Consider the following 26,104-nt stretch of genomic DNA (forward strand, 5'->3'; position numbering starts at 1 on the left):
GGGAGCATCTATCAGCTTCTCATAGAGGATCCTTGACTTCCAAGAGGCTAAGCCCCACAGGGCAGAGAAAGAACAGTCAGGTTTAACTTGTAGTTATGAGGATAAGCACGACTGGCACATGGCCTTTTTCTTAGGCAACTTTTAAAGGCCCAGGTAGAGCATATACAGAGAACAATAACATGACCAGGCCTTATGATTGCATTATCTAACAAAAGGTCTGTCGATCACTTCCTATGAAGCTTTAGTGATGAGATTTGACCAGTAGAATATTGTCACTTCTCAGACATTTCGATAAGTGGGACCCAATATTTGGTCAGGGAAATCAAGTATGTGTGGTTGGTCATAACTGTTCCTCAAACTTGCATATCCCAGGATCAAATGTTGATATAACAACTCAGGAAAATGAAGATGTGAGACTCCTCTATTGCTTTTAAAAATATAAAGTCTAGGGGCGCCTGGGTGGCTCAGTTGTTAAGCGTCTGCCTTCGGCTCCGGGCATGATCCCAGGGTCCTGGGATCGAGCCCCACATCAGGCTCCCTGCTCCGCTGGGAGCCTGCTTCTTCCTCTCCCACTCCCCCTGCTTATGTTCCCTCTCTCGCTGGCTGTCTCTCTCTCTCTCTGTCAAATAAATAAATAAAATCTTTAAAAATATATATATATAAAGTCTAAATTAAGTCTAATATATATGAGAAAGGAGTATTCAATTAATGACCGCTTAATTTTCTCATCCGATTTGCTTATAACTTGAAGGTTACAGATTTGTGGCTGGTAGCAACGTTTCCTTGAAATCCACACTATTTGAATTTATAAAGATTAGATGCCAATACTTAAAAATCAGGTGTTTTTCTCCCTGGCACCTTTTCCCACCCCGTGCGGATTTCCAGCTTCTTTTGAAAATCACACAGTCTGTCAACCAATATGGTAAAACTCTTGAGGCAGCAATATTCAGACTGGCAGTGTGATGGAGAAAGTAGATTGTGGAGAGTGATTCTGAATACTTCTCAGAGTTATGCTTACAGTGTTGTTGTTGTTGTTTAAATGGTTAATCTAACCTGTTTCTAATTTGGCAGCAACAGCTTGTTCTCACATGAATTTATAGGTTGCTATACTTCAGAATTCCAGAAAAATTACATTAGTTCAGGCCTATTGAGACAAATGTGACAATACTTAGTAATAAGATTAAGTGTATTTAAAACTAAATGTAGTTGATCTCTCGCAAGTAATTAGGTTAATACCAATCTATCTCTGGCAGTATTTCCAAAGGGAAAGTTGTTCAAGGAAATTTTAACAAATAGATAAAATTAGTATTTAATTGGCAGATATTAAATATATTTAATTAAAAACATGTATTCTTTTAATTAATAAAAACATCTGCACCTGAACACACACACGTTCCTGAGTCAGCTCTTTCTTCATAGATAATGCAGTAAATTACAGCCTCCTCAGGTTGAATAATTATATATCAGACTTGATAGTGTTTAAATGATTGTGTTTTTGCACTGGTGATACTTGAGTTTATTGTATCTGGTATTTGGATATACCCGCCAGACACTCATCTTAAAGCATAGTCATTATTTCGAAACACAAGCAAAACGAAACAAAAGTGTACAGCTTCGAGAAAGACATCTTTGCCACCGATTAAATGCAAATGGATGGCCCACACAAACTCTTCCCTCAAGATGCAAATGCCAGAGCTAAAAATGGTTATTAAGTGAGATTGCAGAGTGAGTTTTCTAGGCATTTTAAGGAAATAGAATATCCGTGTGCTCATTTATCTACCACAACTTAACAAGCCATCGCCACAGCTAAAACATCATTTGTTTGCTCAGGAATCTATAACTCGAGCAGGGCTCAGCGGGGACAGCGCATCTATACTGTGTGAAGTATCAACGGGAGCAGGTAGACACCGGGGCTGGAGGACCTACTCCAAGGTAGCTTACCCACGCTGTCTACACGGGTGCGGCATCTTATCAGCAAGGACACTTGGTTTCGCTCTACTTGGGCTTCTCTTTGGGACTACTTGGGTTTTCTCCAAGCATGATGGCTGGGTTCCAAGAGTGAGTGTTCTAAGAGGCCTGGCTTCAAGCGACAAGGCTTCCTGTAACTTAGTCTCAGAAGTTCCAGATTATCCCCTCTGCCTCACGCTGTTGGCCAAGTAAGTCATTAAGTTCAGCCCAGATTCAAAGGGAATGAAATAGATTCCATCTCTCAGTGAATTTGCAAGAATCCTCCATCTATCACATCACATGTCCAAGATGTCACTATTACCAGGAAATCCTGGGCCAAGTTAACTGCCTATTCAGGGTGGCCATGTGCCCTTAGAGAAGCTTCCGAAAACTAAATTATCCCCAGAGCTCCATCTGGGGCTCAGTCTGAGTCCATATGACTTAGAGTTACATGGGTCGATTTTCTTTAAATTCAGAGTTGTTTGAAGTGAAAAATGGGGTGGGGGTGGTCAGCGCATTGATGTAGTTTGTCCATGAGCAGACAATGTTGCATATTGAAAGCTCTGGTATGTGACAGTTTGGTGCTAAGCTAAATTTTCATTAAGAACAATAAAGAAAGCAAGCAAAACAATCCACAATACATTTAACCCACACTGACTCTGCCCTTCAAGGCTGAATTCAGTTTGCCCCTTAATCCCTTGTGGTCAGAGTACCCGTGTAGACTAAGGACCTGGGTTCTAGAATTAGACAAACCTAGTTTCTAAACCCGGAGTTGATATTTGTGAGCTGAGGACCATGGTTAACTTACTGAAACTTTGTTTCCTCTATCAGACCTCTAAAATGGGTCTGATAGGGGCACCTGGCTGGCTCAGTCATTTAAGCATCTGACTCTTGATCTCAGCTCAGATCTTGATCTCAGGGTCATGGGATGGAGTCCTCTTCCCCTCCAGGCTCAGAGCAGAGTCTGCTTGTCCCTCTCCTTCCCCCTCTGCCCTTCCCCACCCCTCCCACCCCCACATGCTTTCTCTCTCTCTCAAAATAAATAAATAAATAAATAAAATTTTAAAAAATAAAATAAAATGGGTCTGATAATAATAGTATCTACCTCAGGGGAATGTCATGAGATGATGAATCCAAAGCACTTAGAATGCCTGGCATTTAGAAAGACTCAATAAGTATTGGGGATTATCATAATTATTATTTTCTTGGTTACCTCCCAAGGTTCTCACCTATAGGCCAACGTGTATTAGGAGTGGGAGCATGATATTCTAGACAATTTGTGGTCACAATGAAAGCATAAGCCTGTTTCTTTTCTTTGATAACTTAGGCAACTGGAATTATTTTCTGTTCTTAAAGTAAAGGTTTCCAGGCTTATTTTAGTCGGAAGTAGATAATACTCTTGGGTCCAGGGCAACATGTTGGAGTAAAAAGAAATTGGCTAGGGGGTATGATCTAATGATCTAGCGTTTATGTCCCAGTTTTCTTCTAGCTGTGTGACCTTGGGAAGTTACCTATATTCTCAGAACCTCAATTTCCTCATCTATACAAACATGGCTCATAATATCCATTTGGCAGTATTGTTATGAGAATTAAATGAGGCAAATATTATAAAAAGACCTGGCAGGGAGCAATTACTTATTGGCCTTACTATTATTATTGATGCTTTGGTTTTATACATTTTTCTGTATTGGTTTCTAAAAGTTTTTTATATATTAAGAAATTGCATTTTGTGATATGAATTGCAAATATTTTCCCCAGTCTGTGATTTACCTTCTGATTATTTTATGGTGCTATTTTTGTTTTGTTGTCATGGCAGAGAGAAATATTTGATTTTTATGTCATCAAATTTTCAACGTCTTCTTTTATGGCTCCTGATTATTAGATTATAGATTCTACACAAAAAAAATGATGTTGTCTCATTTATTGGGCTCACATGAAATTTATGGATTAACTTAGGGAGAATTAACATAGTTTTCATCTCGAGTCTTCCTATCCTTGAAGATTGTATGCCTTTCCAATTATTCCACTTTTCTTTAATGTCCCTCAGCAGCATTTAAATGCTGCTCTTCAAAATTGGTTTTCTCTTCAAATTGATTTTCACTTCCTCCATTTATTCCCAAGTACAACATATTTCTGATGCTAGTGTAAATGGAGCTTTTACTTAAAATTACAGTTTCCAATTGATTTTTATTCATTGCTCTTTATGTTTTATCCCATACAGAGTTTTAGATATTTATTTATTTATTTATTTATTTATTATTTATTTATTTATTTTTAAAGATTTTATTTATTTATTCGACAGAGAGAGAGACAGCCAGTGAGAGAGGGAACACAAGCAGGGGGAGTGGGAGAGGAAGAAGCAGGCTCATAGCGGAGGAGCCTGATGTGGGGCTCGATCCCATAATGCCGGGATCATGCCCTGAGCCGAAGGCAGACGCTTAACCGCTGTGCCACCCAGGCGCCCCTAGATTTTTTATGTAGATAAAATTCACTAAATTTTTCTTCATGGTTTCTACTTTTTCACTTTCTTTGAGTGCAAAGGGAGAAAATCGCGGCTGTGATATTCAACCCTGACATGCTCCTTTTGTCTTCTCCCTTGCCAGCTATAGTAGGAGGTTCTGTATCACGCTCAATACCATAAGCTAGTCTTCCATGAGGGCTAGCCCATTAGGCCAAAGATAATCCATAATGTCATGTTCTAAAAGTCACCAGAGGGGGCGCCTGGGTGGCACAGCGGTTGAGCATCTGCCTTCAGCTCAGGGCGTGATCCCGGCGTTATGAGATCGAGCCCCACATCAGGCTCCTCCGCTATGAGCCTGCTTCTTCCTCTCCCACTCCCCCTGCTTGTGTTCCCTCTCTCGCTGGCTGTCTCTATCTCTGTCAAATAAATAAATAAAATCTTTAAAAAAAATAAAAAAATAAAAAAAAAATAAAAGTCACCAGAGATAAAACCCACACAGCCTGAGAAAGTCACATCTGATCACGCCGAGTCTCTTCTCAAAGCTCCCTCATTACAAATATATATGGCTATACGCTTTTGTTGCTATCCAGATCCCCTGGGATTCTGATGATTTCTTACTGCAAGCACCTGTAGGTCAGTTTGAGGGCTTTCTCTGATCATATGTAGTCAGGCGAGAAGTGCTTTGTGGTTAATGCTCCAGGGAGAATCCCTCAACTGGTGATGGACAGGAGTTAGTTGACATAAACCTCGTTAACCTGTGACTTAGTTGGGACAACTTTGAGGCATATTCTACACCATCATCAAGTTGCCCCCCTCCCTCCAAATCTGAGCACTAGCTGCCAACAGTGGTAACCTGTTCACAAATGTATTGACTTCCTTTTCTTCTGTGTCTCACTTCTCCATTCCCCTAACTCCTGGGTTCACCTCCCAAATAAATTTCTTACCTCAAATCCTTATGTCTGAGTCTGTTTTTTGAGGAATGTTAATGAAGACAAAGGTATTTTATGATCTTATCCCACCTACTTTTATAGACTTATTACCCGATTATCTCCATTAAACATCCTAAACTTAGTCCCATTTATCCACATCATGTCTTGATGTTTTGTATCTTTCTAAGAGTGTTTCCTTCTGTTAGAATGCCTTTCCATGACTGTGTGCCTGGCTACCCTGCCTTTAAGAGTCAGGCCAAGAGTGACTTCTTTGCCTTCCTATCCTGGGTGAGATGCCCTTTCTCTGTATTCCTAAACATGGTTCACAGATCTCTGCTGTGATGGACTGTTTCCCATGACGGTCACAAATATTCCTCCAACCCCTCACAACCTTTTGTAATGTGACTTTGCAAGCTTGCCCCATCAAGAAGAAGAGCCCATTTCCCTTCCCCTTGCATCTGGGTTGGCCTTGTGACTAACTTTGACAACAGAATGTGGTAGAAGTAAGCCTAAGCCTTAAGAGGATGTGTGGTTTCCATTTTTACTCTCTTGGAAGCCAGACTTCATTTAAAGAAGCCTGAACTATTCTGTTGATACTGAGAGACCACACAGAGAGGGTATCCCTGTGAAGGAGATACAAGGTTCCCCAGACAACAGCCAGTACCAAGGTCTCAGTGGGTCCATATTGGATACTCATTAAACACCATATGGAGCACTGACAGCCATCCCTACCAAGCCTGCCTGAATTCCTAGCCCATAGAAATCATCAGCAATTGTTTAAAACTATTGAATTTGGGGGTAGTTGGAGTAGCTGTTACACAGCAATAGATAATTGCAATATCTATTATAGAACTTGTCATTAAATATTATAATTATTTATTTACTTATCTGTCACATTGGTGAGCTACTATAAATGGAGACAGAACATTTTCACCCGAATAGATATAACACCTGACATACGGGAATGCTTTAGAATGATGAGCCCATGAAAAAATGAGACTCTTTAAGGAGATCACAGAGAAACTTTGTCACATTGAAGATTTGTTAAAGGAAATGAGAACCAAAAAACAAAAGGTACTAGAGAATGACTGTGGAAGACGAAAGTGGATAAACATTCAGAGCAACTGCAAGAGATCGCCAAAACTTGTAGTTTATATGAGTTCTTCTTATAACTGGTGAGATTATTGACCTGTTTTCATCAGCGTGCAGACTAGACAGCCCCCGCAGATATGAATATTTACAAGGGCCTGTCAGGCAGCTACCACTGTGTGCAATTAAACTGTAAGTCACAGTTCTCACTGTCCAGAAGTTTATACTGTAACAGAAAAGCAGATGTAGCAGGACATTGTGGGCTTCAGAAGGATATGAAAAAGTGGGGAGAACAGAAGGCTCATATTCAATGGTTATAGAGCTAGGAAGGATTTCCACGAATCTGCCTGAACATTCCCCTTCGTGTAGCATTTACCGAGCAGCAGCTGGGCATGGCATTCCCACTCCCTCTTATGCTGAAGCCTCGCCAAACTGAGAGAAGTCTCTCAAATGTTCTGCACTCTGTCATGCCACAGACTTCGCTTCCCCCCCCCCCCACCTTCCTTTCTGGAAAGATTTATGACCTATGTTCCCTGGTCCTTCCATCTACCAATGCTTACATTCATCTCTGGGGCTCCTTTCCCTTCTTCTCCTTATTTGGCCTCCAGGGATAAACTCCCAGTTTGCTCTGCCATTTCAAATGTCTCCAGATTCAGTGTGAGTTCTCCCCGCTCTACAAATCTGTCACTGACCACCCTAACCTGGAATATCTTAGAATGTAGTAGAAAGGGAAATGGCTTTGGAGCAATATGGATTTGGGTTCAATTCCTGGCTATGCTGCTTGCAATTCTGCACAAGTTCCTTAATCTCTTATGTTTCTTCATCAGTAAATTGGGCACGATGCTACCACTTCATGGGGCTGTAATGAGGGTCTAGGCGATCTCTATGTAAAGTGTTGAGCTGAGTCCTGGTATGTAGCACACCATTGATACATGCTGTTTTCCTCCTCTCCGAACTTCTGGTATTTAATATCCGTACCACTCATCTGTCCTTAAATCATACTTGCTTTGTGACAGCTCTTGTCCTGTGCCATAATTTAACTTACTGTGTTCATTGTTCAATTTTAATATAAGCTTTCTCCTAATAGCTAAATGGTCCTTTTCTGTACATCTTTATATGTCCCAAGGACAACAGATTCTTAATAAATACTACTGCATGAACGAAGAGATGGTAGAATAAGAGACTACTGCTCAGGCTGTCTCTACCTCATTCTGTAAAGTACAACATTCAGGGTCAAGAACTCAGTGAATTAGAATAACTCTAATGTCAAGATATTTTTGTCTTCTAGGAAAGGAATGATTAGGGAAAAGTTCAACAGTTTTCCTTGATCCTATAGGATCAACGTAATAAAGGAAAAATGCAGACCCCATCCCATGAAAAGATAACTTGGAGGCGATGCAGTATTCAGAACAATGAAGACTCTAGGACTACCTCCCAGCTTCAGGCTTTCTTAATTCGAAGGTATGGCCAGGTCAGGAATGAGTGGGAGTGAAAAAGCAATTATGTGAACAGTAATCCCCAATTAATTTTATGGGAATTAAATAAATCAATAGCAAATATCAAGTCTGAGTTAAGATGTTAAGGGCCTTTCCATCATTTATGTGGATATGCTCATGAGGAGAGAGAAAAATCCTTTAGGACACGAGTGTTCTGTTACTGACTGAGGCTCCATCTGTCAGAAGTAAGAGACAGGATGTCATACTCCAAGTGAACAAATAAATGGACTTAATCAGGGATGAAAACCAAGGATCAGTGCATCCTCAGGTCATGTGGGGTTTAAAGAGACGACAACATGCAATAGGATTAAGCTCCAAAAAACTCCAGAGAAGAACTAGAGGTTTTCCAGACAGAAGGAGTCTGCCCCCTTGCTAACCTTGCGATTGGGCTAGTGAGCTGGACTCTAGTGCAAGGGTGTCGAAACCAGGCTACATTGGAACAAAGAGAAGGAGGGTCTGGAGAGAGTGCCTAACGGTAATTTTCATATTCTTTTTTTTACACCAAGAACCCTTTGTTTAGAGTCCTACAGGGTCCCGTGACACATAAAAGGAACAGAGGTATTGGTGTATGATTGCAAAGCAGGACGACAAAGTGTGAGGGGATTTTGGGTGAAGTTGACCGAATCTTAGATCCTACTTCCTAGAGCCTTAAGCCTGGCAGAAGGTGTTGGGACGACCACTGGCCCAGGATATCTGTAAGCCTTTATGAATTGCTCTTGTCAACTAGCAAGGGTTTTGGTTAAGACCTGTTGGTGAAAGGTCTCCAAAGCAAAAGGTGCTAAAACTAGTGACAGAAGACCATGGAGTAAAGATGACTGCATCCTCCTCAAGGGCAAAACAGGCCCTTGTCTGTCTTCCTGCACCAAGATCTCAGCAGGGTTTACTCTTTCTGGAAAACATTTTTCAAGTCATAACTGAGGCTTTCAGTGGAAGCCAATTTCAATTTAGTAACACCTAAATATATCTGAACCAACAGGTTCTGGATGGCCCTACAGAGCGAGCTGTTGGAAAAGGCAACAGCAGCCCTCCTCTTTTCTGCTGCCCTAAGAGAGGCCTTGATGTCCAAGGGTACTTTCAATCCTACAGGAGTACTTAGTAATGAATCTTTAGGATCTTGAGTTTCATCTTGACTTAGGAGTGGTCACAACCATTGAGCTAAGTTTCCAACCTCAGACGCTAGAAGGTGGTTACAAAACCCAGATAAAGTAAAGAGACAGAAGGACGGCTTTGAAGGCCTTTCTGCCCAAATGAGAGGCCTTAGGGTCAGACTGGCCGAGAGGGTGAGTGGGTGTGTGGCCAGTGTTCCCAACATTTCAGGGGCAAGGAGCCTCTTGGGTGGTTAGCAGTCTGAATGAACACTTACTGACAAATAGATGGTGGATATTATTGGGGTTGTCCTCATGGAGAAGACAGGAGTTGAATGTTTCTCTTCATATTGTGATAGGTTTCAGAGACACTGCTGGGAGAGGTCAGGCCTGAGTTTTTGGTGGACACGTCCAAGCCTAGAGTAACGCCTGTTGTTAAGAGGGGAATACATTTTGGGACCACAGCCTTTCACACACACCCCAGGTTGCAGAGCACCCCTCTCCACCCACCTCTTCCAACCGGAAGCACGAATTTAATTCCCTGAGTGATGGACTGGCTCCCAGCTAGCTCTGCCTGTCCTGTGATCTTAGAACAGTATGACCTTCTCCCTGGGTGGATGCTGGTTCCTAGGGGGTGGATGTGTAATACAGGACTGCACGGGTTCCCTGCCGAGCTTCTCATTTCCCAAGACTGAAGCCACCTGTTTGGCTATGCTAATTTGCTCCTGAAGCCGGTGAGCTCACCTGTACGGCTTTAGCAGAGGGCATTATGTGAGAAGGAGGGCACTGTCTTTTTCCAGGTACCTGGTACACGGGGGCTCCTTCTTGGAATACACTGACAACCTTTCCGAAGTCCCTCCTCCTCCTCAGTACATCCCCATCAAACATTCTGTCAGAGCCAAGAGCCAAGAAAGACAAAAAAGTATCAAATGGGAAAACAATGAAAAGTCTGTTTAGTTCCTGTGTGCAGTGTGAACAATAAGCCACCCTTTCTGAAGTGTCTCAGAACGGAATGCCTGTGATGTCCTTTCAAAGAAGGACTCTGGCCCCAAATCAAGCTGTAAGCTGTGACAATGCTCCCCTAAACAGCGCAAAGAATTCGCCTTTCAGCCAGAGAGGCATTTCTCATGTACTGGGGAAAAAATGCCGCCCACACCACATCACCTCAGCACATTCACTATCCCTGCTCTTTCCCTGCCCAAGCCCGAGGACTCCAGCCTGCTGTGACTGTTTGATGCACATTCGGCGGACGGGTCTGAGCCTTCGGCCCTTTGCCCCCTAAGATGCTCCGGAGAAAGCAGAAGACTAGTAGGTATGTTTGTATTTCGGGGCATATAAGGCTCTCGGGTCTGTGTGTCGGCTCTTGGACAGAGCAGATATGCTCCCCCTTAATCCACAGCTCAACTTTTTCATAGCCGAGCCTTTGAAATTAGCCCAAGTGTCAGAACACACAAAACACTTCGCAGGAAGGACTTGCAGTCCGGCGGCTCCCAACAGCATCAGAAAGAAAGAGGGAAATGTCCAAGTCCTTCCGAGTACGGGGGAGGGCTCGCCTCTTACCTGGGCTTCTTTCACGATCCCATTCTTCACGCAGTTTCCACTCGGTGAGCCGTCGCTCTGTTTCCCGTGATTGTGCAGATTCCCATTGCAAACAGCACCACCTCCAGGATTAGCCATTTGTGTGAAATGATGGAATCACGCAGGTTTTCCTCCAGAGGTTCTTGGCAAGCTTTGGTTTTGAAGTTGGTGAGGGGATGGGAGGAAGCGCTTTGGGCTGAGCCCCTGAAGGAATCCTACCAATCAGGCTTTCCAGCCTATCGTTGGGGCAGATCTTTGAAAGGAAAAACAAGTGGTTACCTTTAGACTGCACGGCTCAGAGGCTCAGACCGCGACCTTCAGGGCAACAGACTTGCTTCTGAAACTACAAAGGAGATTGCCCATGCTGGCTCCTTGGGGGCAAGAGGAAATCAGGAGACTGCAAAACCCCAGTGGCAAACTGCGGGGAGGCGGGCTGGGGGGTGGAGCATCTTTTAAAGACACACACACACACACACACCCACCCACCCACCCACCCACCCAGTCATGGTCTCCTGTCTCCTACATGTAGTCAGTTCCGAATTTACGTCTACCCCCACCCTCTCCCTCCTGGATCTAATTACAACTTTTGATTGTAAACCGAGCTCAACTTTTTTTTTTTTTTCCCTGTAAAAAAACACGCAGCAGTGGCTGCCAGGACTGCCCAGAGGGAGAGGAGAATGCGAAGTTACAGTTTCAAGGGCACAGAGTTTCAGCTGGTTCCGTGGGTGACGGTGATGGTTGCACAGCCCTGTGGCTGTACTTAACGCCACTGAACTGTACATTTAAAAATGGATAGAGTGGGAAATTTTGTGTGATGTGGATTTTACCATAACCCAAAAATGGCAAGAAAGTAAAATATTCAGAACCCACCCGGTGTTAAAACCAGTGATACAATGGGAGGCATTAACTCATCAAGCATTCCGGTAGCGCGCCAATCTGGGAGACGGAATGTTTGGTTTCTTGTTAAGGCTGCATTACTTTATCACGTGACTTTGGGAGAGCCATTTACTCTCCTTTTGCCTCAGTTTCTTCGGCTAAAAAGAGACAGAACATTTTTGGTGGGTTGATGTCCAATGGAGTAGCAGGAAAAGAAAAGTGTGGCTTGGGTTTGTTACTGACACAGGTGTTGTGAGGCAGATGGTGACTGGAGTGCCCAGTCCTGAACACCTGTGGTTTACTCATTAACTCTTATTCTCAGGGCATTAGGCGTCTGTGTTCTCCTATCACCATCAGATGGCATTATGCTTTGTTGGACAGTGTCAATCATTTACAGCCTGTTCAGTCCCCCCAAGACCACCGTTATGGTTCCCCTGAATGAGGCTTCTTTAACATTGGGCATTTAGAGGAAAAAAAAATACCCAGCCATTTATTGGGTCAGTAGATAAAAACAAAGACACACACAAGCAAAAAACAAGAACAGAAGAACAGAGACGGCCCTGGTTGTCAGAGCCTCATTGCTTGGTTCTCAGCTCTCTCGGATGGGGTTTGTTTCCCTTCCAGGAAAATGTGGCTTATGGAGGAGGTGATGATAATGTTTTTTCTAACCTGATTTGCATAGGAGGGTTGCCTTTTTTTTCTGCCCCAGGGAGAGCTAAAGGAATAAGAGAAGGTCTTGGGCTAAATTATGGGATGGGGCTAATCCCAAGTGTGTCCACCCCTTTGTGTCTCAAGCTCAGACTTTTTACTGCATTTCTTCCAACTTTGTCATCGGAGCAGAACGAGCTTTTCACTGGTCTCTCTCCTCCACGGCTGTTACACTGGGAGTCAGGGGCTAAATTTGTGTTGGCTATTTCCTTCTAGACTTATGCAAAAGGGAGATGAAAAAGTAGGGAGGGACACTGATAACTGCTGGCCTCACTGCCCCAGCTTACTTAGGAAGACAAGTAGAAGACACTGTTATATTGACCCAGCTCTAATGACCCATACAAGATTATTTTTGGAATAAAGATTTCAAGATAAAACTAACTAAATTCTGAACATTAGATGTTTCCATCCCACCTCCCTTTCTTTTCTTCTTCCTTCTCCTTCCCTTTTGCATTTCGGATTTCCTCCTTTTTCTTTCTTCCTACCCTTGTGCCTCCTCCTCCTCTTTTTGTTTTTCTTTATTTTCTTTTTACAGGGGGACAAAAACCATATATAAAGAAAACATCTTAAAACAAAACTGAGATCTGCATCACTTTTTTCCCCTTCATCTCAATTTCCAACATTAGGTAATCACCCACCAACCCTTAGGAAATACTTACTCCATGTTCTCACTCTTGAAACTTTTCTACTTTACTTGCCGTGTTGGGATATGTGAATTGTTATTTGCACAAAATCATCTCAACACATTAACCATTTAGCGTCAGGTACAGCGGATGTGTAATCGTGGTGACTCATCGTTCCTCCAATCAAACTTAAGTATGGAGGTTTCTTTGAGTTGAGTCGTAGCTTTGAGTTTAAGGACATTGATTGCTATGGTTTGAATTTTGTGTTCCCCTAAATTCATAGGCTGGAATTATGACCACCACGATGATGGTGTTAGCAAGTGGGGCAGTTGGGAGGTGATTAGGTCATGTTGGGGGAGACCTCATAAGTGACATTAGAGCTTCCTTGCCTCTTCAGCCAGGTGAGGTTACAGTGAAAAGATAGTCATTTAAGGAGTAGGCTCAAATTTTCCAGTGCCTTGATCTTGGACTTCTAGCCTCCAGAACAGTAAGAAATAAATTTGTTGTTTATAAACTACCCAGTAGATAGTATGTTGTTATGGCAGCCTGAACATACGAAGACATCAATCAACACTAAAATGCCAATTAAATACTGGGTATGATTTGGTGTCTCTGAATAGCTAAGTACACTTTAGATCAACCAGTAAACTTAATAAATATTTGAATAACTGCGACATATTAGGTTATTTGTTAAGCCTTTCCATACGACAATAAACGAGACAAAAGCAGTCTCCACCCTCACAGAACCAAGAGTTAGCTGCACCTTCATATCTTCTACTCAAGATACCTCATTAGTGAAATAAAAAGAAGCCTGTCTATTCGTGTATTAAAGGTAAAGATGAAATTAGTTAACCATGGCCTTATGGTGTTCTCTGAAGGGAATTTTTGGCCCAGATGCCTACTTACAGAAGTAAGCAAGAAAGAGATGTTCAGAGGCTTGGTAATATGCTCTGAAAATGTTGGCAGAGAAAGGAGGAAATGAGCAAAATGAATGGTCAGAATTGTACAGTGTCTAGAACTCTATCCATTCTCTGGGACTTGATCTTTACTTATGTATTGGATGCTGATGCAAAAACTAAAGTTGCCACAAGTTTGGTGACTTTCCAAAGCCACAGGGGTATATGGCGGAAGCAGGCGTGAACCCAGGCTAGAATGTCTGGGTCTGGAGCAAGTCCCTTTCCCGCACACCATGCTAGCTAGCTCTCCTTCAGACAACCATCGACCACTATGAAGAGAAATAACAGAAATTGTTATGGTTTGAGACATTTTATTGAATTAGCCAATTCAGAAATAAATTTTTATTTTGCTTTCCTGATTCATGAAAATCCTACGTCTATTAAATCGGTGTCAAGATCAAAGGACATCTCAATACCTCCTGGGAGTTGATAGCCTGGCATTCCTCTACGGAGAAGTATTTAAATTTCCTGAAGAATTCAGTCTAGAAAATTTTCAGTGTTGAGATAATTCAGATCCAAAGGTTTTCTTATCAGTAGGTTGTAAATACCATAACATCAGAAGACCAAATACTAATGTTAGAGATGGCAGGTGTCAGTTTGGGTTTTTTTTTTTTTATTTATTTCGTTTGAAACATTGGCTAATAGAACAGCAACGCTGTTTGAAGTTGGAAAACCCCATTATTGATGACTACTGTTCCAAAGTCAGCAACATTGGAGTAATTCTGCTTTTCTTCATTTATATCATCCTCCGGGGAGTGGTGTTCCTGAGTCTTTGGAGCTGCAGTTACCTTCAGAATGCCCCCAGCAAAGAGCAGGTGCGTCCCCCAACCTATAGGTGTCTGGACTCTTCGGCTGTGAAAAAACATCTGTTTAAAGAAAACCCCAAACTTATTATGCTAAGTGAAATAAGTCAGAAAGAGAAACCCAAATACCCTATGATATCACTTGCATGTGAAACGCCCCAAAATAAAACAAATGAATAAACAAACAAAAAGCAGAAACAGACCCATAAATACAGAGAACAATCTGATGGTTGACAGAGGGGAGAGGGTTTGGGGAAAGGGCAAAATGGGTAAAAGGGAGTAGGAGGTACGGGCTTGAGTTATGGAATGAATACGTCATGGGAATGAAAGGCACAGCATAGGGAATATAGTCAATGTTATTGTAATAGCGTTTATGGTGAAAGCTGGTAGCTGCACTTGTGGCGAGCATACCATAATATATAAAGATGTTGAATCTCTATGTTGTATACCTGAAACTAACGTAACATTGTAATGTTAACATTTTGTGTCAACTATACTTCAACAACCCTCCCCCAGATTTTCAACACCCCGCCCCTCAGGATTTTCAGGGTTGAGACTCTCTAAACATAAAACTAGGTACTTCTCAGAAGTACTCCAGAGCCTTTCCTATAACCCGGCCCCAACAGACCGTTCTTGCGTGCTGGCCTCTTCCTGTGTCTGTCTGCTCTTCACGGGTTCTCTGATCGTCGGGTGTGCTCTGTTTGTGCAGTGTGGCTAGCCATGCCGGGGACTCACTTCCCTCAACCAATGAAGGGCAAGAGTTGGTGCATAAATGCCTGTGTTGTTCTTCTCTACGGAACAATTCTGAGGTGTGTCCATAGTCTCTCGAGTCGCCCCAGTGGTACTGCGTCCCAATTACCTTCGGCAGTAAGCTTCTCAAGAAAACATTTAGTACTAGCTTCCCTCCCTTCATAGTTCTACTTATCCAGGCTTTCTGGAAGCACCCTCCAGATAAATGCTTGCACCCAAATCCTTGTCTCAGAGCCTGTTTGGGGAACTTAAACAAGGACAAATGAGCCCCAGTTAGTCCACCAATCTGTTGATCAGAGATCCAATTGTATCTTTTGAATGATCAATATTGGATTGTCCTGAAGATTAAGAGAGACAGCATATGGACAAACTTAATGTGGTTATTGAGTTAAACCTCAATAAACTTGGAAGAGAAGCAGAAAAGCTGCACTCTTCTGTCTCCCATAGGAAAGGTTTGTGGGACATATATAAAGAGAGTCTCTCCAATCCTAGTCGGAGAAGGAAAGTCATGAATTTGAGTTATAACATCATAAAAGCACTAAACATTTCAATGAGTAAAGGGCTCAGAAAATGTGTTATATTTGCATAAAAAGTAAAACTAATCTATCCTTTATCTAAAGCTTTGATGGGGGAAAAATTCTTCTGTATCTAGCTAACCAGGGAAGATAAATGGAAATTGTATGCTCATTATCTCTACTAGTTTTCTAGTGCTGTGGTAACAAATTTTCCTAAACTTGGCTGTAACAACACAAATTCATCACCCTACAGTTCTGTAAGTCAAGAGCCTGACATGGGTCCTACTGGGCTAAAATCAAGGTATGAGCATGTTGCATTCTTTCCTGGAGGCTTTAGGGGAGAAGTTGTTTCCTTGGCTTTTCTACCTTCTTGAGGCCACCTCCATTCCATGGCTTATGGCCTCCTTCCTCCATCTTCAAAGTCAGCAATTTTGCAGCTCTCTCACCTTTCTTTGGTTGCACATCAGTGCTGACCACACCCGGGAAAGGTTGTCTGCTTTCCAGAAATCACATTGATGAGGGAACAGAAGGCAAGCTGAGGACAAAGCAGAGCTGACACACCGCCCCCCCTCCCCATGGGATATATGTGACATTCCTCAGGCACTCCCGGCTGCCCTGAAGCTAAGGAAAGGAAAAACAAATAGTTAACTTATAGAGATCACAATCCTGCCAGGCATGAGTCTTCCTCAGTTTACAAATGTCTTAGCGATCTGATCTACAAAAACAAAGCACTTCTATCAATAACCTAGCTTCCAGAAGGAAACGTAGATACAACTCAATGTCCTTATAATCTGCAGCCCATTGACAGATGCTTGAAGCTGGCAGAGTATAATGTTCCTCAGAAGTTCCCAACTATCTCAATGCTAATTCCTTGCTAGAGGGAAAAACAATCTTAACTTGACAATGGCAAGGCCTCCCGTATCCTGTGAGTCTTCTTTAACATGTGAAAGTGCTTTCTCAATCTCCCTGCTTCCTTACCTCCTCCAACCCCATTCTCTATAATTAGCTACCCCTCACAGCCCCAGGACAGCAGGGTTGCTCTCTGCCCATGGGTCCTGTTCCCATTCTTTAATAAACCACCATTTTGCACCAAAGACACCTCAAGAATTCTTTCTTGGTTGCCGGCTCCAGACCTCACTTCACGGATATCCCAAAACCACATCAATATGATTAGATTGTCTGGATTATCCAAAATAATCTCAGAATAACCTCAAGCACATCTGCAAAATCCCTTTTGCCATGTAGGGTCATATATTCACAGTTTCCACTGACTAGGGTATGGTCATCTTTGGAAAGCCGTTATCCTGCCTGCCTATTACTGATCATTTAAAATACATGAAGAGTCACAGAGGGTCACTTAATTTAGTTTATTACTCTTCTTAAAAAAGGAATATAGTAGATGTGTTTTTGTAAAGGCTTTCATGGGCTTATTCCTCAAGTTGAATATCCCAAACCTTTTTATAGCAATTTTTTAAAAAGATGTTATTTATTTATTTGAGAGAGGAAGAGCGAGAGTGAGAGAGCAGGGTGAGGGGCAGGAGAAGCAGATTCCCCGCTGAGCAGGGAGCCCAATGGGGGGCTCCATCCTGGGACTCCAGGATCATGACCTGAGCTGAAGGCAGATGCTTAATGGACTGAACCACCCAGGCGCCCCTTTATAGCAATTTTTGATTGAAGTCTAATTACTTAGACAAAAGTAATACACTATGTGTATGACTCAATGGATTTTCAAAAAGTAAAAAAAGTGATGATTCCATCTAGGAATCATCAGAAAATGAGTGGTCACTTTCAAAAAGTGATGATTCCATCTAGGAATCATCACCCAGATGGAGAAATAGGACAGTCTAGCCTACAGAATCTTCTTATGTCCTGCCCCGAATTACTCTCTTCTCCCCAAAAGAACACACCATATTGATTTTTACCACCATAGATCAGTTCTGACTCTTAATCTTAAATAAACAGAATTATACAGTATATATGTGTGTGTGTGTGTGTGTGTGTGTGTGTGTGTATTATTCTTTTATGTGTGGCTTCTTTCATTCAATTATTGCCTTTAAGAGAGTTTTCCATGTTATAGTTTTCCATGTAGCAGCAACTTGTTCACCCTGACCGGTATGTAGTATTACATTTTATAAACATACCATCATTTATCCATTCTATTGTAGACATTGAGTTGTTTCTAGTTTTTAGCTATTAATATTATTACTACCATGAATTTTCTCTCCCCATATATATATACATATATATCTCTTAGTAATCATATATATGCATCAATTTTGAGTATGTACCTAGGAATGCAATCACTGGGACATAAAGTGTACATGTGTTCAGCTTTGGGCGATACTGACAAACAATTTTCCAAGTGTTCGTACCGTGAACATTCCAGTTGCTCCACATCCTTACCAATGATTGGTATGGTCAGTCTTTTAAAAAGTCTTATATTCTAGTGTGTAGTCTTATCTCATGGTGGCTTGTTGTTGTTTTTAAGGTAGAATTTACATGTAGTGAAACGCACAAATCCTAAGGGTACAACTGAATGAATTTTATCAAACCTTAAGCTTGTTTGAACTTCAAGGTTCCAAGCTGTTTAATGGGGAATTTTCCTATCAAGAAGATTTGGGGGGAATTAAATCACTTGTGGCTGAAGAGGAAAAACTCTATTTACTACATGCTCCTAACGCATTCCTTCTTGTGTCAGGCAGAGGCAGGCACTCAATGGGGTCTGTGGACTGTTGGATTGACCGAGTTAGTATGTGGATTGATTAAGCTAGTACATGTTGCTGACCGGAGAGGCCATTTATCTACTTGCCCAAGGGACACTTGTCCAGGAAAAGGAAGGGCAGAGCTTCAGTCTCGGAGACTCAGTAATATTACATAGTCGTCTAACATCAAGGGAGGGTGCCTGCTTGGCTCCAGGCTCTTGTTGCTGGTGCCAAACCACAAGTATGTGATAAGAATGAAGCCAAGAGCATTCTGACTTCAAAATAGTTTCTTTCCTTTTGTGTGTGTGTGTGTGTGTGTGTGTGTGTGTGTGTGTGTGTGTGTGAGTATAGCTCGTCCCATTCCTGTATGAGTCATGTACAGGTAGGTATTTATGTCATGGTTAAAACATATTCTTCTCCATGCCCCTGGCACAGACATGTCCTGATGCTTCATACTTTACTTGCTACAGGAAATGTGCCACATAGTTTTAATTCGCCTGCAAGTAAAGGAGGGGAAAAAACCCCCAGTTGGCTTGTAAAAAGGTGGTGGCCTGGATGTTCTCTGTCAAATGAAACAGCCTCAACTTTTGTTTCAATAATATGTGTCTCATGCAGGCTGGGTGGTATGAATAACTGGCTCTGCTGGGATTAGGCAAATTAGTTTTTCTGAAGCTTATTTATTTCCATCTATAAAAGATAGTAACAGTCTCCTAGGGCTATCATAAACATTGTATGAGAGAACATCGGAAAGCACATTGTACAAAAGTTTAGAGTCTCTCTTCCTCCTTAATCCATGAATATTGTTAGTGATGATGTAATGACATTTATGGAGCTAAGAAGAAAGGTTCAAAACGACAAGCTGTAAATTTAATGGATGTAAGATCACCCATCAAGAAAGTTCAGTAGGAGGGACTGCAACTCCAAGTCATCCTGATCCTCTTAGAACTTCCACCCAAGAAACCAGGAGGGGAGGCAGACATTGGCAAAGATTACATTACCCAGTTCCAGTGTGATGTCTACCCTGAAATAACTCAGGCTCTGTCATCTCAGACCATGCGTTCCAAAGCTGCTATGGTCATCACCTTTCCCTGACCAAAGGAGAAAAGTCATAGAGCAGTGCCTGAGGGAGAATTTTATGGTCCAGGTGTGGAAGTGGAACATACCACTTCTTCCTATTTCCATTGCTGCAAGTCAGTCCCTTGGCCACCCTTATCTTCAAGGGATACTAGGAAATGCCATCTATCTGTGACAATCATTAAGCCACCTCAGCCACAGATGGACGATAGCTTGACCCAGGGTAACCTTTCCTGTGTTCGTGGGAATATAATTTTAGCCACATCACCGTGGAAACCATGTAGGTAAAAAGCAGAGGTGGTCAAAAAATATTCATAAAGTGCTTTTAGCCTTGTTGTTTAAAATCTATTTCTAAGTTTCTTACGTGCAAAGGATCAGCGAGAGACATTTACGTAGCCTGTCTCTCAATTTGCTAGGCGGTTCATTTGGACTCCTAAGTGTGACTGAGTTACTTTGAACCCCTGCTGTGCACAGTATAGCTTAAAAAGCCCACCTCATTCCATACACTTAAAGGATAAACCCATCCTGGGGTGGTCTGACACTGGAGGTAAAACCTACTACCTTGCGATGGAAAAATTTTCTAAGCTTCCAAGGGGCTTGTGGCTGAGCCTTTCTGATATTGACAAGAAGAGGTTCAGTGTTATGGATCCTAGCTGATGATGAGCACTGGACCTGCCAGAGGGCTGAATCTTTCTAAGTAGAGCAATCTAAAACATAGCACACATAAATCACAGCCCACGGCTCAGCTATGCAAAACAAAACAAAACAAAACAAAACAAAACAAAACAAAACAAAACAAAAAAACTCTTCTGAGAATTTAATCTTGAGGACCCACTCCCATTCCATCAGGTGCTTGAGATAATACTAGTCCATCAGTCTAGCTATGGGGGACGTTCACAAACACAGATTATTCTGGAGACAGAAGGCTTGAAGCATAACAGTAACTTTGGTCATTGACGTATGCTACAGAACACCTCAGTCTACACTTCTGCCCCCTTCAGCTTGAGTGGATTTCTCTGTGCTTCCTCTGTGCCATGTGGGAAGGCACAGGAGCCCAACTCCTCTTTCCTTGCCAGGTTAGAAATCAGGGATCCCTACAAGTTTGCCTGTGGTCCTATCCACCGAGATTCCCTCTGTAGCTATTCTCTCTCCAGGTTCTTCCCTCTTCTAAGGAGCACTGCCTGGGGAGCAGGGCAAGCCCCTCCCACTGCCTTTGACTTGTGTCTCTACTCTCAGGACTTCTCTTCTGATTTCCCTCTTCCCAACTTGGAAGCATCTCTTTTCTAGTCCCCCAGGACATCCCTCTTTTCTCAGACCTGCTGCTGCCACTCATGTGAATCTTTTGTGCTCCCCAGGGTCTTCCCTTTTGGAACACAAGAGTCCAGAGCAGGTTATTTTTCTTCCTCTCTGTACTGTTCTGTAACTTCCTCCTCCTGGCTCAATGAGAATAGGGCAGCTGAACAGCTAGGCTGAGGGGTGAGGAGGAGAATGTGCCTGCCAGTTACTATATTAGAATAATATTCTACAGGGGTGCCTGGGTGGCACAGCGGTTAAGCATCTGCCTTCGGCTCAGGGCGTGATCCCGGCGTTCTGGGATCGAGCCCCACATCAGGCTCCTCCGCTGGGAGCCTGCTTCTTCCTCTCCCACTCTTCCTGCTTGTGTTCCCTCTCTCGCTGGCTGTCTCTATCTCTGTCGAATAAATAAATTAAAAATCTTTAAAAAAAAAAAAGAATAATATTCTACAACAATAATTCACCTACCTACCTATCTTCCTCATGACATATAGGCACATACAAAGAAAGAAAGCAAATGTATTGTCCCACTATAGCATTGGAAATGAATGTGCATGAGCTTAGGCATTTCAAATTGTTTCCATCCAGCTCCACACACACACACACACACACACACGCACACGCACATACACGTGCACTATAGGTACCTGCATGACTTGGAAATGGACGAAAGAAATAACAAAATGTCCTTTCATTTGGAGTGCACTCGGTCCAGTGAACTCTTGGGGGTTATCTGATTCTGTAAGAGCATGCACCTTTCGATTGATTTTCTGTTGACTGTTTTACAGTTCTGTAGGCTTGATGTGTAGAAAACTGGTAGAAATGCTAATGATTCTTGTGAAAAGCAATGCAAATGCATTTTGCCTGGTAAAGATATAATTGATTCCTGCCAATTTGAAAAGATATCCCCAAACATTAAATTCTATTGCCTTAGAGGACATTATCCATTTTATTAGAATGTTAATGTCTGCATTCTTGTTTTTCTCGCTATATCTATCTACATCGAAATGTATATGTCTGTTCTTCAAATTCTCCTTTGGCCCAGTCTTAGCATATTATTGTTGATGAATTAACTAAAAAGGTGCATAAAACCTTTCATATGTGTTTTATATTTGAAAGTCAGGTTTTTTACATTTTGAACATTTTACTTTCGTCATTTGGCATCTAAATTGCCACCGAAGTGTTAGATCCATCAGCGATGTTCCAAATAGTTTCTCAGGATTTGTCACATTTCATGTAGTCTTCAAAATAATCTTCACAATGATAGGTCATCAGATTTCTATTTTACACATTAAAAACTGAGGCTCAGAGAATAACTTCTTTAATTTGTAGTTCCCAGATTGTTAAAAGTACTACATAACATAGCTGTGTTTTTAATAAATATTGTACTTGCTTTAAACTCCTATATCCTGCATTACTTTGATGCATTTTAAAGTCAAAATAGCTCAGGACTACACAGTCCTCCCATAAAATTAAAAGTATTGGGAGACATTATGGTCCTCATTTTAAGCTTTTTCGAGAAAAAGGAAAATGTTAACTTTGGAGGTTTAAATTCAAAGGAACATTTGGTGAGATACAAAAATTGGCCAGCTAATAGCTTTTGCATCCTTAATTTACAGCGGGTGGCCTGTAGGACATCGGAAAACAGACAACAGTTGCATCAAGAAATCTATGGTTTAGCATGATATGTCTAACAGTGTCTAACAATCACCAATCCACCACGGATGTATAAAATGAAAAATGAAAAATACCCATCAGATTAAAAGACCTAAGCAACAGTTTTCAGAAAAGTAATAAATGAGGCATCACATTTAATTAGTAATGTGAGATCAAATAAATTTTTCTTCTCCTTGGCGGGGGAAGAGAAGAGCATAGGAAATAATGTTTTACAAGGCAATGTCATTTGCAACAACACAGATGAACCTGGAGGGTACTATGTGAAGTGAAATCAGACAGAGAAAGACAAATACTGTGTAATTTTACTTATATGTGGAATCTAAACAAACAAAAACCCAAACTTACCGAAAAAGAGATCACATTTGTGGTTGTCAGAGATTGTGGGAGGATGGGGAATTATAGGGAGGTGATTAAAAGGTACCGACTTCCAGTTACAAGATAAACAAATAGTAAGAAAGTAAGTACAACATGATGACTAGAGTTTCACTGGGGTACGATATATAGGAAAGTTGTTAACAGAGTAGATCCTATGACTTTTACCAAAGGAAAAAAATTTTTCTTTTTCTGTTTTTTCTTTTTATTGTATCTCTAGGAGATAATAGATGCTAATGACACTTCTTATAGTCATCATTTCACAATATATGTAATTCAAACCCTTATGCTGTGCACCTAAAGCTCGTATTGCGATGTATATAAATTATATCTCACTAAAACTGGGGGAAAATATAACATTTTCTGTCAACGTGGTATTTGGGTACAAAATTGATCAGTTCATCTTTATTATTTTCCTTTTTCTTTCTTCTCCAAACCAAAAGGAAGGTGTGGTTCAAAGTTGAATGGTACCATTCCTGGAATACTTGTATAATGTTTATAAGAATTCTTGCTTTCTTCAGACTGGCTTCTCTTGATTTTTTTTTCCCCCTGCTCTGAACCCATGATTCATGATACTTTACAAAGCTGCCAGAAACATTTTTTCTTGAATTTCCAGGCAGTAAATATGAGTACACCTAAGAGCAGAACTAACCACCTACTTTGCGCGCCCGATACAAAATGGAAATGTGGACCCTTTGTTCAAGCAAGAAAGAGAACATTACCAGCACCTCAGAATCTCACTCATGCTCCCCCAGCTATGACTTTCCCAAGGGTGACCATTACCCCTACTTTCCACGGCACAGATAAGTTTGGCTTCTTTCTGACTTTATGTTAGTGAAATCATGAAGAATGTATTCCTTCATATCTGACTTCTTTTGCTCAACATTGTGATTGTGAGATTTTCCCATATAATTGCATGTAATTATTTCTTTGCTTTTATTTCTGGACAACATTCATTTTATAGAACCTTAAAATTGTTACCACTAGTATCAGAATACATTACCTTTTTTTAAAAAAATTTTTTATTATATTATGTTAGTCACCATACAGTACATCCCTGGTTTTTGATGTAAAGTTCGATGATTCATTAGCTGTGTATAACACCCAGTGCACCATGCAATACGTGCCCTCCTTACTACCCATCACCAGCCTATCCCATTCCCCCACCTCCCTCCCCTCTGAAACCCTCAGTTTGTTTCTCAGAGTCCATAGTCTCTCATGCTTCACTCCCCTCCCCGATTACCCCTCCCTTTCTTTAGCCCTTTCTTCCCCTACCGATCTTCCTAGTTCTTATGCTCCATAGATGACAGAAACCATATGATAATTGTCTTTCTCTGCTTGACTTATTTCACTTAGCATTATCTCCTCCAGTGCCGTCCATGTTGCAGCAAATGTTGAGAAATCGTTCTTTTTGATAGCTGAGTAATATTCCATTGTATATATGGACCACAGCTTCTTTATCCAGTCATCTGTTGAAGGGTATCTCGGCTCCACGATTTAGCTATTGTGGACAATGCTGCTATGAACATTGGAGAATACATTACCTTTTGCCCCACATCTTTTTTCTGACATGGGCAACATGCACACACACATCATGATGAATTCAATCTACTATGCATGGAGGTGGGAAAGGTGGGGTTGTATTTTAACTGGTTTTGACCTCTGCATAGAGTGTTGGTTTCCCAGTAACCACATGTGTGAAATCTGCAGAAGATATTGGTTGACGCATTTAATCACACCATCTTCCTTTCTAAATGGCTAGTGTTTTTCTCCTTGTGAGTGAGCTAGTCCCCAAAACTTCAGCTGGTGACATAACCAAATCTATATTCAACCTGTTTTTCCAGTTGCGGGAACCTGACAACTTTCCCTCATTCCATTCCCAACTAGTTGGTTTCTAGTTCTTGCCATATTGGTGTGATACTATGAAGAGATCACGCATACATAATGACAGATGGAAAAATTCACAGAAACGGACCACAACTAAGATGTGCATGAATGGCATCATAACTTGTTCTTAATGCAGGGATATGTCATCAAATATTTTCTTCCAATGTTCTGGAGTTTCCCAGACTGAACTTTATTCATTTTATTTCTTTATTTAACAATGTTTTTAATATATAATTCACATACCATATGATTCACTCATTTAAAGGATACAATTCAATGATTTTTACTCTACTTAGAGTTGTGCAATTACCACAATTTCGGACGTTTTCATTACCCAAAAAGGAAATCCTATACCATTAGCAGTCACTCCTCATGGTCCCTCAATCTCCTCCTTCCCCCATTTGTCCTCAGGTAGACAAGCACTAAAGCCCTAATCTGTTCTTTGTCCCTATTGTTTTACTTTCTATGGACATTTCAGATAAACGGAATCACACAATATATGTCCTTTTGTCAATGGCTTCTTTCACTGCTTCATTCTTTTTAATGGCTGAGTAATACTCCATTATATTCCATCACATACATATAATACACTACATTTGTTTATCCATTCATCAGCTGATGAATATTTGTATTATTTCTGCTTTTTGATTATTATGAGTAATGTTGCTGTGATCATTTGTGTGCAGATTTTTATGTAAAAAATATATTGTCGTTTCCCTTGGGTATATATGTAGTAGTGGAATTGCTGGGCCATTTGTTAACTCTGTTTAACCATTTTTTGCACCTACCAGACTGTTTTCTAAAAACCATCTTACCTTGCAACCAGCAGTGTGAGAAGGTTTCAATTTCTGCCCAGGGTTTCAGTTTCTGCACATCCTCATCATTGCTTGTTATTATCTGTCTTTTTGGTTATAGCTATTCTAGAAAGTATGAGGTAGTATCTCACTCTGGCTTCAATTTGCATTTCCACGATGGCTGATATTGAATATCTTTTCATGTATTTGTTGACCATGTATATGTTTTCTTTGGAGAAATATCTATTCGGATCATTTACCCATTTTTTAATTGGGTTGTCTTTTTATTGTTAAATTGTAGGAGTTCTTTATATATTCTAGATATAAATCCCTTCTCACAAATATGATTTGCAAATATTTTCTCCCACTTTGTAGATTGTCTTTTTTACTTTTGTTATGGTAACCTTTGAAGCACAAAACAATCTCTTTTTTGGTTGAAGTATAGTTGACACACAATGTTATATTGTTTCAGGTGTACAACACAGTGAT

At 41.2% G+C, this 26,104-nt stretch overlaps 1 protein-coding gene across 1 annotated transcript in view; it reads right to left on the minus strand.

Annotated features, from left to right (window-relative positions):
• SPTLC3 (serine palmitoyltransferase long chain base subunit 3) overlaps positions 1-10,880 on the minus strand; it is a 134,447-nt gene extending 123,567 nt beyond the window's left edge. Inside the window, exon 1 of the mRNA XM_008703358.2 lies at positions 10,568-10,880. Coding sequence (XP_008701580.1) covers positions 10,568-10,684 — 117 coding nt within the window. The 5' untranslated portion in view covers positions 10,685-10,880. The remainder of the gene's footprint in view (positions 1-10,567) is intronic.
• Between the last annotated feature and the right edge of the window lie 15,224 nt (positions 10,881-26,104).

This window comes from Ursus maritimus, unplaced genomic scaffold, assembly GCF_017311325.1.
Source record: "Ursus maritimus isolate PB19 unplaced genomic scaffold, ASM1731132v1 scaffold_22, whole genome shotgun sequence".
Lineage (NCBI taxonomy): Eukaryota > Metazoa > Chordata > Mammalia > Carnivora > Ursidae > Ursus > Ursus maritimus.